Source organism: Gopherus evgoodei, chromosome 10 (genome assembly GCF_007399415.2).
Source record: "Gopherus evgoodei ecotype Sinaloan lineage chromosome 10, rGopEvg1_v1.p, whole genome shotgun sequence".
NCBI lineage: Eukaryota > Metazoa > Chordata > Testudines > Testudinidae > Gopherus > Gopherus evgoodei.
In genome coordinates, this window is record NC_044331.1 from 42,625,146 (window position 1) to 42,641,255 (window position 16,110).

Consider the following 16,110-nt stretch of genomic DNA (forward strand, 5'->3'; position numbering starts at 1 on the left):
GTGCTCACCAATATTTAGGAACGTGGGCCTGGCTCCACTGATGTTTGGGCTTACTGCGCTTTTGGGGAGCTCTGCTCTTCGGAGGGATGTGGGGTCCAGGGCAGGCTGTGGGGTTAGCGGGGGGCCTGGCGCTGGCAGCAGCAAGCGACCTGGCCCCAGCCCACCCTGTTCCGCTCTGCCCCACTGGCTCCTAGCATCGCTTGGGGGAGGGGGCATAAGCCTGAAAGAGGTGGGGGCTTGGGGGAAGGGGTGGAATGGGGGTGGAGCAGGGACGGGCTGGGGCCAGGTCTCTTGCTGCTGCTGGCATCAGCCCCCCCACTAACCCTCCAGGCTGCCCTGGACCCCATGTTCGCCTGAAGCATGGGGCCCCCTAAAGCACGGGGCCCAGGGCGGTTGCCCTGGTATGTCCTATGGACGGACAGCTCTGCCTGGAACCCACGTCCCCCTGAAGCATGGGGGCCCCCCCAAAGCACGGGGCCCGGGGCAGTTGCTCTAGAGATGGCTCTACTTGGACCCGTTCTGGGCACCACCAAAATTATACAAACCTGATGCCCCTGACTGTAATATAAATAATAATAGGCGTGTTAAATGCAGTTGCACAAAAGATTAATGTTTAAGTCCTACATAAACATTGGCTTTTAACAAAAACCCGACAGTGTGAGAAATTGGACACAAGAGCTAGTTAAAAGCAAGCTTGTTTTCTCTGCTAGCGTGCAACCCCTTGATGTGTTCTCGGGTGAGTCACTTAAACTCCCCGTCCCTCAGTTTCCCCATTTGCTGTGAAAGGACGTGTGAGATCAGGATGAAGACAAGGTCTCTGTCCCAGACACTTTACAGGCTAACTATCCAGATGAAGGGTGGGACAAAGGCTGCAGCAAAAACAAGCAATGGAGCAGTGACATTAGCTCGGGCCTTGTCAGCCCCAAGACTAGTGTTTCAATATTTTTATGGCCATTTTGCTCCCGCTGCTTTGAACAGGAGCCCTGGGGCCAAGGGTAGAGAGGTCTCCTGGGACAGTGTTTTAAGGGGGAGAGGCAAGAGGTTGGGTCCATGTGGGAGAGGAAATGCTACCAGTGAAATCCTATTGAAGCCAATGGGGGTTTTTGCTACTGCCTTCACCAGGGCCAGGATTTCACCCTACAAGGTTCAGCTTGCAACATTCTCATTATTCTGGGGGACTGTGTGTGGGAGGGGAACTAGTCACCCCAGCAGAAGAGGCAGGGGATTTGGTGCCTAATCCACTGGATGTACCTGGCAGCTGCATAGCTCCTCCAGCTCCTCTGTGCAAGGTGTGGTGCTGGCAGGGAGCTGGCACTCCTCCCTCATCCCCCCCCCCACCCCTCAGTATGCCCAGGCTGGTTCCTTCCCATGTGCAGCCACAGAGGGAACAATCTTTCCACTGACCTAAATCCTGGGTGTGTGCGAAACGCTACGCCTAAACCCTGCCTCTCAGTGGCCTCCTTCTGCAGAGCCGCTTTTAATTCCCTACAGCTGTGGGAAACCATCTGCACAGGCAGAAATTGTGGAAAAACAACATCACTTGCCTCATAACCTAAGTCATGCAGAACGCAATGCCATCCATAGCCTCAGAAACCACCCTGACATTATCATCAAAGAGGCTGATAAAGGAGGTGCTGTTGTCATCATGAACAGGTCTGACTACCAAAAGGAGGCTGCCAGACAACTGTCCAATACCAAATTCTACAGGCCACTTCCCTCAGATCCCACTGAGGAATACGCTAAGAAACTGCACCATCTATTCAGGACACTCTCTACACTAGCACCGGAACAAATCAGCCCGACCAGGGCTATTCTATCTACTATCCAAGATCTACAAACCCGGAAATCCTGGATGCCCCATCATCTTGAGCATTGGCACTCTCACCCACTGAAGGACTGTCTGGATATGTGGACTTTCTTCTCAGACCCTACGCCACTAGCACTCCCAGCTATCTCCGTGACACCACTGATTTCCTGAGAAAACTACAATGCATTGGTGACCTTCCAGAAAACACCATCCTAGCCACCATGGATGTAGAGGCTCTCTACACAAACATCCCACACACAGATAGAATACAAGCTGTGCGGAACAGTATTCCTGATGATGCCACAGCACAACTGGTTGCTGAGCTCTGTGCCTTTATCCTCACACACAACTATTTCAAATTTGATGACAATATATACCTCCAGATCAGTGGCACTGCTATGGGCACCTGCATGGCCCCACAATATGCCAACATTTTTATGGCTGACCTGGAACAACGCTTCCTCAGCTCTCATCCACTCACGCCCCTTCTCTACCTACTCTACATTGATGACTTCTTCATCATCTGGACCAATGGGAAGGAGACTCTGGAAAAATTCCACCACGATTTCAACAGCTTACACCCCACCATCAGCCTCAGTCTGGACCAATCTACATGGGAGGTCCACTTCCTACACACCACGGTGCAAATAAGTGATGGAGTAAGGAGGGCTTTAAACTAGGTTCGACAGGGACAAGTGAGCAAAGCCCACAGGTAAGTGGGGAACAAGACCTGGGAGATGGGTTGGAAACAGGAGGGAGCACGGGTTATAATGGCAGAGAGGAAGGAGGGTCAGGGCGAAGCTGGGAGGCAAGATCAAACCAGTATCTTAGATGCCTATATACAAATGCAAGAAGTATGGGTAATAAGCAGGAAGAACTGGAAGTGCTAATAAATAAATACAACTATGACATTATTTGGCATTACTGAAACTTGGTGGGATAATACACACGACTGGAATGTTGGTGTGGATGGGTATAGTTTGCTCAGGAAGGATAGAGAGGGGAAAAAGGGAGGAGGTGTTGCCTTATATATTAAAAATGTACACACTTGGACTGAGGTGGAGATGGACATAGGAGACGGAAGTGTGGAGAATCTCTGGGTTAGGCTAAAAGGGGTAAAAAACACAGGTGATGTCGTGCTGGGAGTCTACTACAGGCCACCTAATCAGGTGGAAGAGGTGGATGAGGCTTTTTTCAAACAACTAACAAAATCATCCAAAGCCCAAGATTTTGGTGGTGATGGGGGACTTCAACTATCCAGATATATGTTGGGAAAATAACACTGCGGGGCACAGACTATCCGATAAGTTCCTGGACTGCATTGCAGACAACTTTTTATTTCAGAAAGTTGAAAAAGCTACTGGGGGGAAGCTGTTCTAGACTTGATTTTAACAAATAGGGAGGAACTTGTTGAGAATTTGAAAGTAGAAGGAAGCTTGGGTGAAAGTGATCATGAAATCATAGAATTTGCAATTCTAAGGAAGGGTAGAAGGGAGTACAGCAGAATAGAGACAATGGATTTCAGGAAGGCAGATTTTGGTAAGCTCAGAGAGCTGATGGGTAAGGTCCCATGGGAATTAAGACTGAGGGGAAAAACAACTGAGGAAAGTTGGCAGTTTTTCAAAGGGACGCTATTAAGGGCCCAAAAGCAAGTTATTCCGATGGTTAGGAAAGATAGAAAATGTGGCAAAAGACCACCTTGGCTTACCCTTGAGATCTTGCGTGACCTACAAAATAAAAAGGCGTCATATAAAAAATGGAAACTAGGTCAGATCACGAAGGATGAATATAGGCAAATAACACAGGAATGCAGAGGCAAGATTAGAAAAGCAAAGGCACAAAATGAACTCAAACTAGCTATGGGAATAAAGGGAAGCAAGAAGACTTTTTATCAATACATTAGAAGCAAGAGGAGGACTAAGGACAGGGTAGGCCCACTGCTCAATGAGGAGGGAGAAACAGTAATGGGAGACTTGGAAATGGCAGAGATGCTTAATGACTTCTTTGTTTCGGTCTTCACTGAGACGTCTGAAGGAATGTCTAGTATAGTGAATGCTTACGGGAAGAGGGTAGGTTTAGAAGAGAAAATAAGAAAAGAGCAAGTAAAAAATCACTTAGAAAAGTTAGATGCCTGCAAGTCACCAGGGCCTGATGAAATGCATCCTAGAATACTCAAGGAGTTAATAGAAGAGGTATCTGAGCCTCTAGCTATTATCTTTGGGAAATCATGGGAGACGGGGGAGATTCCAGAAGACTGGAAGGGGGAAAATATAGTGCCCATCTATAAAAAGGGAAATAAAAACAACCCAGGAAACTACAGACCAGTTAGTTTAACTTCTGTGCCAGGGAAGATAATGGAGCAGGTAATCAAAGAAATCATCTGCAAACACTTGGAAGGTGGTAAGGTGATAGGGAATAGCCAGCATGGATTTGTAAAGAACAAATCGTGTCAAACTAATCTGATAGCGTTCTTTGATAGGATAACGAGCCTTGTGGATAAGGGTGAAGCGGTGGATGTGATATACCTAGACTTTAGTAAGGCATTTGATACGGTCTCGCATGATATTCTTATAGATAAACTAGGAAAGTACAATTTAGATGGGGCTACTATAAGGTGGGTGCATAACTGGCTGGATAACTGTACTCAGAGAGTAGTTGTTAATGGCTCCCAATCCTGCTGGAAACGTATAACAAGTGGGGTTCCGCAGGGGTCTGTTTTGGGACCGGTTCTGTTCAATATCTTCATCAACGATTTAGATGTTGGCATAGAAAGTACGCTTATTAAGTTTGCGGATGATACCAAACAGGGAGGGATTGCAACTGCTTTGGAGGACAGGGTCAAAATTCAAAATGATCTGGACAAATTGGAGAAATGGTCTGAGGTAAACAGGATGAAGTTCAATAAAGATAAATGCAAAGTGCTCCACCTAGGTAGGAACAATCAGTTTCACACATACAGAATGGGAAGAGACTGTCTAGGAAGGAGTATGGCAGAAAGAGATCTAGGGGTCATAGTAGACCATAAGCTTAATATGAGTCAACAGTGTGATACTGTTGCAAAAAAAGCAAACATGATTCTGGGATGCATTAACAGGTGTGTTGTAAACAAGACACGAGAAGTCATTCTTCCGCTTTACTCTGCGCTGGTTAGGCCTCAACTAGAGTATTGTGTCCAGTTCTGGGCACCGCATTTCAAGAAAGATGTGGAGAAATTGGAGAGGGTCCAGAGAAGAGCAACAAGAATGATTAAAGGTCTTGAGAACATGACCTATGAAGGAAGGCTGAAGGAATTGGGTTTGTTTAGTTTGGAAAAGAGAAGACTGAGAGGGGACCTGATAGCAGTTTTCAGATATCTAAAAGGGTGTCATCAGGAGGAGGGAGAAAACTTGTTCACCTTAGCCTCCAATGATAGAACAAGAAGCAATGGGCTTAAACTGCAGCAAGGGAGATTTAGGTTGGACATTAGGAAAAAGTTCCTAACTGTCAGGGTAGTTAAACACTGGAATAAATTGCCTAGGGAGGTTGTGGAATCTCCATCTCTGGAGATATTTAAGAGTAGGTTAGATAAATGTCTATTAGGGTGGTATAGACAGTATTTGGTCCTGCCATGAGGGCAGAGGACTGGACTCGATGACCTCTCGAGGTCCCTTCCAGTCCTAGAGTCTATGAGTCTATGAGTCTATGGTCATGTTAACACCACCCTATACTGAAAACCCACTGACTGCTATGCCTACCTTCATGCCTCCAGCTTCCATCCCAGATGCACCACACGATCCATTGTCTATAGCCAAGCACTGAGGTACAACCACATCTGCTCCAACCCCTCAGACAGAGACCAACACCTACAAAATCTTCACCAAGCATTCTCAAAACTACGATACCCGCACGAGGAAATAAGGAAACAGATCAACAGAACCAGACGTGTACCCAGAAGCCTCCTACTGCAAGACAAGCCCAGGAAAGAAACCAACAGAACTCTACTGGCCATCACATATAGTCCCCAGCTAAAACCCCTCCAACACATCATCAGGGATCTACAACCCATCCGGGACAATGATCCCTCACTTTCACAGACCTTAGGTGGCAGGCCACTCCTCGCCCACAGACAGCCCACCAGCCTGAAGCATATTCTCACCAGTAACTACACACCCCACCATAGTAACTCTAACTCAGGAACCAATCCATGCAACAAACCTCGATGCCAACTCTGCCCACATATCTACACCAGCAACACCATCACAGGACCTAACCAGATCAGCCACATCATCACCAGTTCATTCACCTGCACATCCACCAATGTAATATATGCCATCATATGCAGCCTCTGCTATGTACATCGGCCAAACGGGACAGTCCCTACATAAAAGGATAAATGGACACAAATCAGATATTAGGAATGGCAATATATAAAAACTTGTAGGAGAACACTTCAGTCTCCCTGGACACACAATAGCAGATTTAAAGGTAGCCATCCTGCAGCAAAAAAACTTCAGGACCAGATTTCACCGAGAAACTGCTGAGCTTCAGTTTATCTTCAAATTTGACACCACCAGCTCAGGATTAAACAAAGACTGTGAATGGCTAGCCAACTACAAAAGCAGTTTCTCCTCCCTTGGTGTTCACACCTCAACTACTAGAAGAGGGCCTCATCCTCCGTGCTTGAACTAACGTCGTTATCTCCAGCCTGATTCTTGCTTGCATATATATATACTTGCCTCTGGAAATTCCACTACATGCATCCCGATGAAGAGGGTATTCACTCACGAAAGCTCATGCTCCAATACGTCTGTTAGTCTATAAGGTGCCACAGGACTCTCTGCTGCTTTTACAGATCCAGACTAATACAGCTACCCCTCTGATACTTGTCTGCATCAGGAACACAGGAAGGGGACCAGTGTCCCAGTGCAGCATGGGGATATTCCTGGCCCGTTACTGAGTGAAAGGGAGCTGAAGAGAGGAAAGGCGTGTGGGGCTGGAGGCTGGAAAGCCAATAGGTGGGCAGGGAGATAGGAAAATGCTGTGATCAAGAGCCAGCCCACAGTCAAAGCCTGGCTGGGCTGACCTGACCCTCCCCTGCCCATCTAAGCTGTTAACTCTTCCTGCAGGCATTGATGCCCTCTCATCCCATCCCCAATCCCTCCTGCATTCCCCACAGCAATGTTAAGGAGAGCATCAAGCTGGTTTGAAAGTGAATGCATCTCAGTAATGACACAGAACTACCCCATCCCCCAAAGCTTCCTCTTCTTCCTCCCTCTCTCAGGCAGTGTGTCATAGGCACATTTTTGGAAGAGCATGGACCAAACCTGCTCTGGATTCAGATCAAAATCTGAACTCCCCCTGAGACTGGACATGTTTGGATTTAGGGCTCTAGTCTGGTCCATCATAGAGAGAAACCCAAGCAATGACATTTGGATCAGATCTTCCCTAGAATTTGGAGGAGGGGGGTGGAGTTGGGCTCCCATTCTTTGGCCTTTGTGATGATTACCCAATAAAACAGATCATCCACTGCTTTAATTTAGCAACAAAGCTGGCTGCTGGATTTACTCTTACTCAGTTCACTTTATCAGCTGTCTCACTCATGACAATTGGTGCTTTGCCTTAAAGCCCCAACTCATAGAGTCATGAGATTATGTAAGACTCTCAGCTTCCATTTAAAAACCCCATCATTTTCCAGCACTGCATAGAAAAAGCTTCAAACCGTAAGACCTGAAGCCTCAAAAACCAGACACCAAATGAAAAAGAACCCCTGACAGTAGGAGCAGTTTTTTAAACTCATGATTTTTTTGGATGCAGTGTTGTTCGAGCTGTGTTGGTCCCAGGATGCTAGAGAGACAAGGTGGAGAAGGTAGGGTGACCAGATAGCAAATGTGAAAAATCGGGACAGGCAGTGGGGGGTAATAGGCATGTATATAAGAAAAAGACCCAAAAATTGGGACTGTCCCTATAAAATTGGAACATCTGGTCACCCTAGGGGCAGGTGATCGCTTTTATTGGCCCAGCTTCTGTTGGTGAGAGAGACAAGCGTACACGGCCTGGCCTGAAGAAGAGCTCAGTGTGGCTCGGAAGCTCGTCTCTCCCACCAACAGAAGCTGGCCCCATAACAGACATCCCCTTCCCCCACCTTGTCTCAGGACTTGGTAACACCCCAGCGGCAGCTGCCCCCGGCTGGGCCTCGGCCTGTGCAATAAGCCAGCCACCTCCATGGCTGAAGTGTCACTAAATCTGCGCTCAGCTGACTCGGCTCAGCGAGCGGCTGACAGGCTGCAGCACCAGGGGGGTCTGTGGTCAGCTGACCGTGCTGCAAGATCAGCTGGTGGGTTCCGGCCCTGCCGTGGGCTTGGTCAGGCGTTGCAGAAGCAGCAGGAAACCATGGTGAGGGCAGGCGCGGTGCATGGCTGGGGGGTGTCAGTGCTTTGCTAGGATTTGGGGGCTTGGGGCGATGCAGAGCTGTGTCCTCGGGGCAGCAGGGACTCTGGGTAACAGCTGGAGCCATGGCTGAGGACTCCCCGTTGCTAGCCCAATGCTTAGGATTAGCCAGGCCAGTGTCACCAGCTTCCTAACATGGGCAGCTGGGGGGTGGGTTAAATATTGTGTCTGGCTTAAAAACTGCTCCCTCCCTCCAGTGACCTGAGGTCAGTGGGGCCCGGGGAAGGAGCTGGAGCAAACAGAAAGAGCTGCCCCTTTGCACAGTAGGCAATTGGCCTGGGGAACCCACAGTGGCAGCCCTTTGAGTTCTAATACCTCTCCTAGTTAAGTGTGCTCAGGATAAATGAATCTCATGCTTCAGGGTGCAGGCCAGTAGCCTGCAGGGGTCAGGAAGGAAATGCTGCCTTCCCTGCCTCACCCCACCCCCAAAGTGCTGCACTGCAGGATGGGGCAAGTGAAAACTCCTCATAATGCATCTTTCCTCAGAAGCAACCAGCTCTGGCCAGGGCTGGGGGCAGGATGCCGGGCGTGATGGGCTGTTGTTGTAGCATCACCTGTGTTTCTAAAGCAGGGAGTAATAAGGGCTTCAGCAATGGATGTGCAGGGGAATGAGTTGATGGGGAAAGGATCATTTCAGAGCCATGATAATGTTAAACACCTGGGGGGAAATCAGCTGTCCTTCTCCCCTCAACCCAGACATTTGCCCCCTGCTCTGAGAGGCTTATGCCTGGTTCTGTAGCCTGTGGACCTGTATACATGAGACGCCAGGGACTTGTGCCCTTGCTATCGCTGTGTAACTGCAGCTGGTATAAAGCAGCTGCTCCAGGATGCAGGCTCATGGTCTGTACCAGTGTTTGCTGGGTTAAACTGCTGAAGCTGCAGCCTAACTGGTAGTTATTAGGAACAGGAAGGGGCCGTCTGCCCTGCCCCATCTTCACCCCACCCCTTCATCAGACTGATCCCTCTGGGCACACCCTAGCCCTGTCCATCTCTTTCCTTCTCCGGGATGAGTTTCTCTCTCTCAGACTCTGGGCCCAGTTCAGCCCGGGGGAAGCCCATGAATTCAGGGCAGTTGTATGCCCTCATGCCAAGGCTGAGCTTGGCCAGCTGTGTCCGGTCGTTCTCCCCAGGAGCTTGCTCCAAAGCTGATGATCTCCATGCAGGGAGCCGCTGTGCCTGAGTTTGCAGGGGCGTTATACAGTGGGGACCCAGGGCCTGAGGAGGAGAGTTATTTGTACAGCTCTGGATCGACCCATCTGCCGCCCGACTCTGCAGCAGGCTCAGCCAGAGCAGAGACTGGAGATGAGGGCAGCCAAGTACCCAGAGAGGAGAGAAATCTAGGGGCGGCTCTTTTGGTGCAGTGGGGGCAAGGCAGCAATAATGGTGGGAAATGAGGGTTCCCCTGCTCTGGCAAGAAGAGCTGGGCTGCCCTGCAAAGGACACTCTACCGCTGACGTCCCCTGGCCCAAACGCCACCTGGGTCCTAACTGCCCCCGATCTTCTCCTTCCAGAGGTTCCGGTTCTGCGGAGACTTGGACTGTCCTGACTGGGTCCTGGCCGAAATCAGCACCTTGGCCAAAATAGTTAAGTGGAAGTTTCTCTTTCTCTGTTTTCTTCTGGATCTTACCTGGTGCCCAGCACCTTGGGATCTGAGCAATTTTTGCTCTTAAAACCTCCCGAGAGATGCTATCAGGTGCTGTGAACCAGACAATCAGCACGAAGTTTTGGCTGTCAAAGGGGTATCTACAGCCTGGGGGAGCAATGGGAATATCTGAGTGATGCATCCTGATCTGAGCTCTGGGGCTCGGGGTATCTGGTGAAGGGGGAGAGCTCAGGTCCCTGAGCGACTGGCATGAACTCTGCGCCTGTCTCTGGCTGACCGGGCTTCCCTAAGAGAGCGGGAGAGGCTCAGGAACATAAAACAGGCTTTGACTGAGGGCTTGAGCAACACACTCAGTACAGCACAAGAGCTGGCTGGGGCTTTAGCCTGATCGTTGCATCCAGAACTCAGGGAGTCTCTTTGGAATCCAAACCATGGTGTTCCCCAAAGTGGCAGAGAAGCGAGTGGTTTAAAAACAACCCAAACCAGTGACTGTTTGGCTGGGGCAGGGCAAGGTTGAGATGGGTCCCCCTGATGTGGCAGAGAGCGTGTGTTTTGAGGGGAGCTCAGACTCCTGCCAGGCAGTGCCCGCTGGGCCCAGCACTGCGGTGGGGTTTTATTTTCTTGCTCTCTCCTTTCCAGTCCTCGGTGAAGCTGAAGCTCATCTGTGGCCAGGTGCTCAAGGACCTGCAGGGAGAGGGGATTGATGTAAGTGAAGGGTGTTCTTCTCCCACGTTCAGCCCCGTTGAGCAGGGATCCAGTGATCGCAGAGACTAAATCTCCCCTCCCTCTGGCTGAGTGGCATGGGCCATATCGAGCTGGCTGGCCTCAGGGCAGGCAGTGTGGGTGGGGCAGGTATCAGAGTAAGAGTCAGGACACCTGGGTTCTAGTCCCAGCTCTGCCACTGATCTTGGGCAGGGTGCCTAAAGCCTGTGTCTCTACCTGTAAAATAAGGCCAGTGACACTCCCCCATCAGGGAGATCTGTTGGTGGAAAGGGCCGTACGGCTGCTAAGTATTTACTGGTAAGTATTAGTGTCTGTTTCTCTAAGGGTCCTGCGTGGTCGGATTCACCTCATGTCCTGAGAACATTTTACCTGCAGCGTTTATGGGCACCGGCTCGGCTTTGTTAGCCGCATTGCCTGAAAAGCATCGCTGGCTGGGGTCATGAGTGGAGAGGCACGTCCTGATGCAGTGAAGGCCTGAAGAGTTAATGCCCAGCCACTGGAAACCGACCACGCTCTGCTCGTGAGCAAGCCCTGCTAATCTCCCAGGGTCCTTGCCCCTGTTCTGTCTGGGGGCGATGCTGCTAATCGGCAGCCTAACGAGTTCCCCCTTCTCACCCCAAACACTGCCCTGGCTTTATATTTGGATGGTTCTGGGCCTTGTGGTGGGAGAGGGGGTAACACCATTTCCCGAGTGTGTGGAAGTGCCCCGGTCCTGGTGGTTGTGGTGATCACAGTAGCAATCCGCACTTCCCCGGTGCCTCCCAAACAGCTGAACAGCCCCCGTCCCTGTCCTGCAGAACTTGCTGTCTTAGTGTGGCAATGGAGAGGGGAGGGGAGGGGTCGCAGGAACTCAGCCAGGTTAGCGTCACAAAGAGAAGGTTAAGGGGTGACTCGACGGGAGCCTGTAAGTACCTACATGGGGAACAAACTGGTGATAATGGGTCCTTCAGTCTAGCAGACAAATGTCTAACATGAGCCAATGGCTGGAAGTTGAAGCTAGACAAACTCAGACTGAAAATAAGGTGTTTTTACAGGGACATTAACCGTTGGAACAACTGCCCAAGTGCTCCCCATCACTGGCAATTTCTAAATCCAGATCTGCTCTGGTTCAAACAGGCATTAATTCAAAGGTGCCCAGTGGGCTGTGTTACACAGGTCAGGCTGGACGATCAAGGCCAGATGGGACCATGATGTGAAACGTCTGGTTTGGTTTTTATGAATGAGCTGACCCTGGCTGAGTTGTCGTGCTGTGGCTTGGCCCTGTCTTAGCGCCACTGGCCTGGTTATTGTGCGGTGTTAACCTTAGGCTTTGGCTGTCTGAATGGTTAGTTTTGGCAAGCCAGGGTGTAAATCTGCCATGCGCTAGGTGCCCAGGTGGACCCTGCTCCACACCCTGAGTTCTGCAGTGCGCCTGGGAGCTGCCCTGCATGGAAACAGTAGGTGAAAGTGCCCTAGGGAGCTGTTAGTCCGCGGCAGCAGGGTCCTCATGGACAGTGCGCAGCTGGCTAGGGCAGGGTAGCTTTACACCCCAGCTTGCCATGAGCTAAGTGTGCACTTAGACAGCCCCTTACGCCTCTGGCCCTTGGCCATTATTAGTATTTGGATCCCTAGCATCAATCGATTCTAGTTAGACTTAACCCCTGCCTGTCCCAGGCTTGTTGAAATGCTAACCTGTTTTGACCCCTGCTGGTTGCATTGGCTCCCCCCTCCCCAACACACAAATAGTCCCCTGCTCATCACTGCTTCTTACCCAGGTTGGTGACAATGAGCCCAGTTCTTTCTGCCTGTTTCCCTGCTGCCCCTTGTGGCCCAGTGCAAGGTGGCATCTGTCCATGCACCCTCTCTTGTCTCTTGCAGGCGATGAACTGCAAAGGGCAGGCCACGTCAAGGGCTGTTGGTTCCTACGTCAATTTTACAGGTCTATCAAAGCTGCCTCCCTGCAGGGAAGAGCCCTGCTGCCAGGCAGAGTCCCAAAGGTTTCTCCTGTCTCCAGAGTCCGGGGACGTGAAGGCCACTATTGCCGTGCTCAGCTTCATCCTCTCCAGTGCAGCCAAACACAGTGTAGACAGCGACTCTCTGTCCAGCGAGCTGCAACAGCTGGGGCTGCCCAAAGGTAGGGGAAGTGCCAGGGGATGGGTCCCTCAGAGAGGGCTGCAGCACATTGGGGAGCCCTTGGGTCAGTAGCAGCAGCCTGACTGTCCTGTGCAACGTCAGCCAGAGGAGGGCGCCGGGGAGCGGAGTAGAGTCTGTCTACCCCATGCACCAGGCTGTAACGCCGGATAACTGTATCCTTCCACCCTTGCTCCAGCACTATGTGGACTTCAGTATGTTGGCTGTCTGGGGGAGGAGGCGATTGCTGCTGGGTTGTGTGTCCCCTGCACTCTTCCATCAGTGAGAAGTTAGAACTCGCTGTGTCAACCAGCAGGAAAGACTTTGGAGCAGTAGCTGGGCCATCTTCTGACTGAAATGCCCTACGGTACCATCATCCCCCCGTTATCACACGTGCACCCCAATGTCAGCATCCTGCGAGAGTACCCCTGCTAAACAGGCCAGCTCAGCAGTTTGCAGCCAGGGTCCCTTCTGAGCCCATTGGAACCAGAGTCGTGTTGTGTAGGGACCGAGCTGATGCTCTTTGGTGAGTCGTTTCTTGGTCTCCTTGTTTTGTAGAACATGCCACAGGATTGTGCCGGTCCTAGGAGGAGAAACAGAGCCCCCTGCAGGACAGCCTGGGGACACACAGCCTGAGATGTAAGTGTTCCCCCTTTGGCTGTGCAAACCTGACACTGCTCCAGGCAGTGGATGGGAGATGGTCCTTCAACAGGGATATAGGCTGGCATCCACTGCCCCCACCCCTGTAGCTGTTCCCCTGCGTCCATGGATGGAAGTTCAGTAGGACTTTCTCAGCCATTCTCCTCTGGAACTTCCTGGGAAGAACTTGCTCCTGAGGATTGTGGGATAGGATCAGAGTTTGCTGAAGCCAGATGGGTTTTCAGCAGCAACCGAGGGGATGACCAGGAGCTGGGACCAGAACCCTGTTGTTTGACCCCCTTGGGCTGTGACCTTGTCGGTCTGACAGGTTAGGATCTGGCCAGGTTAGCTCAACTCTGGGACAATCCAAGTGCAGCAGGGAGTGGGGCAGGGGATGCACTAGGCGGTGCTCTGCCTTCTGCGTTATCTTTCTTGGCCATAAAGAGAGAGAGAGCTGAGGTGGTGCTAACCATTTGGACTCATGGGAATCTATGCAACAAGGGGTGTTAGCTACATTATCCCAGCCACACTCCATCTCGGAGGGCTCCACTCCACTGACCTAAACTCCCTTGTTATTTCAACTGGAGACATTTCCTTCCTGTAATGTCTTTCATTGTTGCTGTGGGCCGGTAAGACAGTTGCTGTGTTGCACATACCTGAGGTGGCTGCATTTCAGGAGTGGGTGAAGCCACTTAATGCTTTTGAAAAATGCTTCTCAAATCCATATCGCCGGCTTGTGCATAGAGAGAGTGTTTTACACTGACAGCGCAAACCTGAGACTGGCTCTACCTCTGTCCTCAGTGAACCATCTGGACGCTGTGTCCTGGAGGGTGGATCAGACGCTCAGCTCCAGTGAGCTCCAGTAGGTCAATGAGCCCCTTGTGCACCTGAAGTTTACTGTGCGAGAAGGGGACTGAGGCATGACGGAGCCCTTTGCCATGACCGTGTCGGCAGAGAAGTTCCCGGTCTTACTGGCAGGTAAGTAGACAGCAGACGGGCAGCTTGGAATCGCTCGCCTTGTCCCCGCTCTGCCGTCTGGTGCTTCCTCTCCTGTGTGCCCGCTGCTCTCCCTACTGGCCGGGGAAGAGATCGTCTGTCTCCATGTCCTGTCATTTCTCTGTTCCTGCTCACAGCGCAGAGGTATTCTCTGGTCAGTTGTGACCAGTGAATTGGCAACTGGCTGCAGTGCCTCCTGCTGAGATCCAGGTCACTCTGCCCCATTGGCTGTTTGCGTCTCCTCTTCCACTTTCAGAGCTGAGACAGGCCCACGCCATGATGAAAACTCTCAGCTGAGGAGCCGGGAGGATGTCAGCGAGTGTGGAAGGAGCCGGCTGATTGTGCTGCAACCCGTCAGAGAGTCTGGAGGGTGCGGTTCCTCCGCTGGGGAAGCCCCTTGCTGCACATGGCCGCAGACACTGCCTGGGCAGAGGTTGGACTGGGCTCTCTCCTCCCTTCTCAGACCCCTGCAGCTGAAACTGACGACTGCTCTTCCCACTCTTCCTGGCTACTGTCCCCCCGGTCCCCCCTCCAGCTGTCTTGCTGTGAAGCCTCTTGCCTGCCCTTCCTCCATCCTGCCCACAAGCCCTTGTGCTTCCAGGAGCCCCACTCCAGGATCCATCCCCAGAGCAATGGTGGATGGGAGCTTGGTGGCTTCTGCATCTGCTAACGAGATCTCCACCTTGAGACCAGCTTCAGCTCAGAGTTCCCATAACAAAGGCATCCAAACTCATGGGCTGTGCCACCGTGTAACACACACGCCTCCAGAGAACACCCAGGCCTGCAGGCTGGAGGCTGCTCTAACAGTGAGAGACCCTGATGTCCCCTGCCCAGGTCTTTGTTGGTGGCTCTGTTCCTGAACAGCTGTAGGGAGATGATCTGTCCTTTTGCTTCTGCCTGAATTGTCTCCTGTGCCTACTCCACGGCAGGCACTTGGGCTCCTATGTCTCCTCTGGAGACTAGCGTGCAGCAGCCCACCAAATGCTGTGGCTAGGCCAGCTCCACATCACACGCTGACTGAACTCCTGCAGCAATCCAAGATGCCTGTGGCTGTGGCGACTCTGCCAGTCGTACATAAGAGGTTGGAAAGTTTCATCAGCCGAAGCACGATGGAGCATTTGCTAGTCCCTTCTTGCTCCCCTGCTTCCCTCCCCTAAAAAGCACTTTGCCTCTGTTCTTTCCACTTCCTTTAAAGGAGCCCCCTCCCTGGGGGATAAATGCAGCTTTTCTTTCTTTCCTTCCCCCCATTCTCCTACCACCTTTTCCAGGGCAGCTCCATGCATGGAATAAAGGATCAGCAGGAACATGCATCTGGGAATCTCTCCTGCATTTCCGGTTGGCCTTGGCACATGAAGCCAGTTATTTGGGATGTTTCCTGTTTTGCCAGTGGGATCCAATAAAGCCACGTGGAGCATTTTGAATTTGCATCGCTGCCTCCCTTGTCACCCCTGCACCCTCCCTTCTCACACCCTCAGACCAGGAGCAGAGACGTGTCTTTAAATAACTAGAGTAAATCTTCTCGATTTGAAAGGGAGGGATTGATGCCACAGACAGAATTCATCATGGGGCAGGTGCTCTATAGCCTATTCCCACCCCCTGCAGCTCTGTCAATGTCTCTCCATCCCACATACACCCTCCCTGCTCCTTCAGTCCTGACCTCTGCAGAAACCAGAGCCAGGGTAGGCAAAGTCTGTAAACTATTCGCTCCCCCCAGCCTTGTCTCGTAACAACCCCAGCTAGTCCAGCCCTTGCCCCGGCACAGCTCCAGTAACAGCCATCGAGGGACCAGCTGGGTTTTGCTAATTTC

General features: G+C 51.4%; 1 protein-coding gene across 1 annotated transcript; it reads left to right on the top strand.

Moving 5' to 3' along the window:
• Positions 1–8,099: 8,099 nt before the first annotated feature.
• Positions 8,100–15,728, top strand: LOC115658341 (COMM domain-containing protein 4-like). Its single transcript, XM_030577073.1, has 7 exons — positions 8,100–8,179; positions 9,745–9,816; positions 10,476–10,541; positions 12,417–12,672; positions 13,227–13,307; positions 14,109–14,285; positions 14,560–15,728. Exons 1-5 carry the CDS (start codon positions 8,177–8,179, stop codon positions 13,253–13,255), a joined length of 426 nt encoding a protein of 141 aa, XP_030432933.1. The 5' UTR covers positions 8,100–8,176; the 3' UTR covers positions 13,256–13,307; positions 14,109–14,285; positions 14,560–15,728.
• Positions 15,729–16,110: the final 382 nt, after the last annotated feature.

Bases quoted from the DNA above. Each gene is read 5' to 3' on its own strand.
- LOC115658341 (XM_030577073.1), top strand. The intron at 10,542-12,416 runs GTAAGTGAAGGG...TGTCTCTTGCAG, and splicing joins TGCAGGGAGAGGGGATTGAT to GCGATGAACTGCAAAGGGCA. The intron at 12,673-13,226 runs GTAGGGGAAGTG...CTTGTTTTGTAG, and splicing joins ACAGCTGGGGCTGCCCAAAG to AACATGCCACAGGATTGTGC.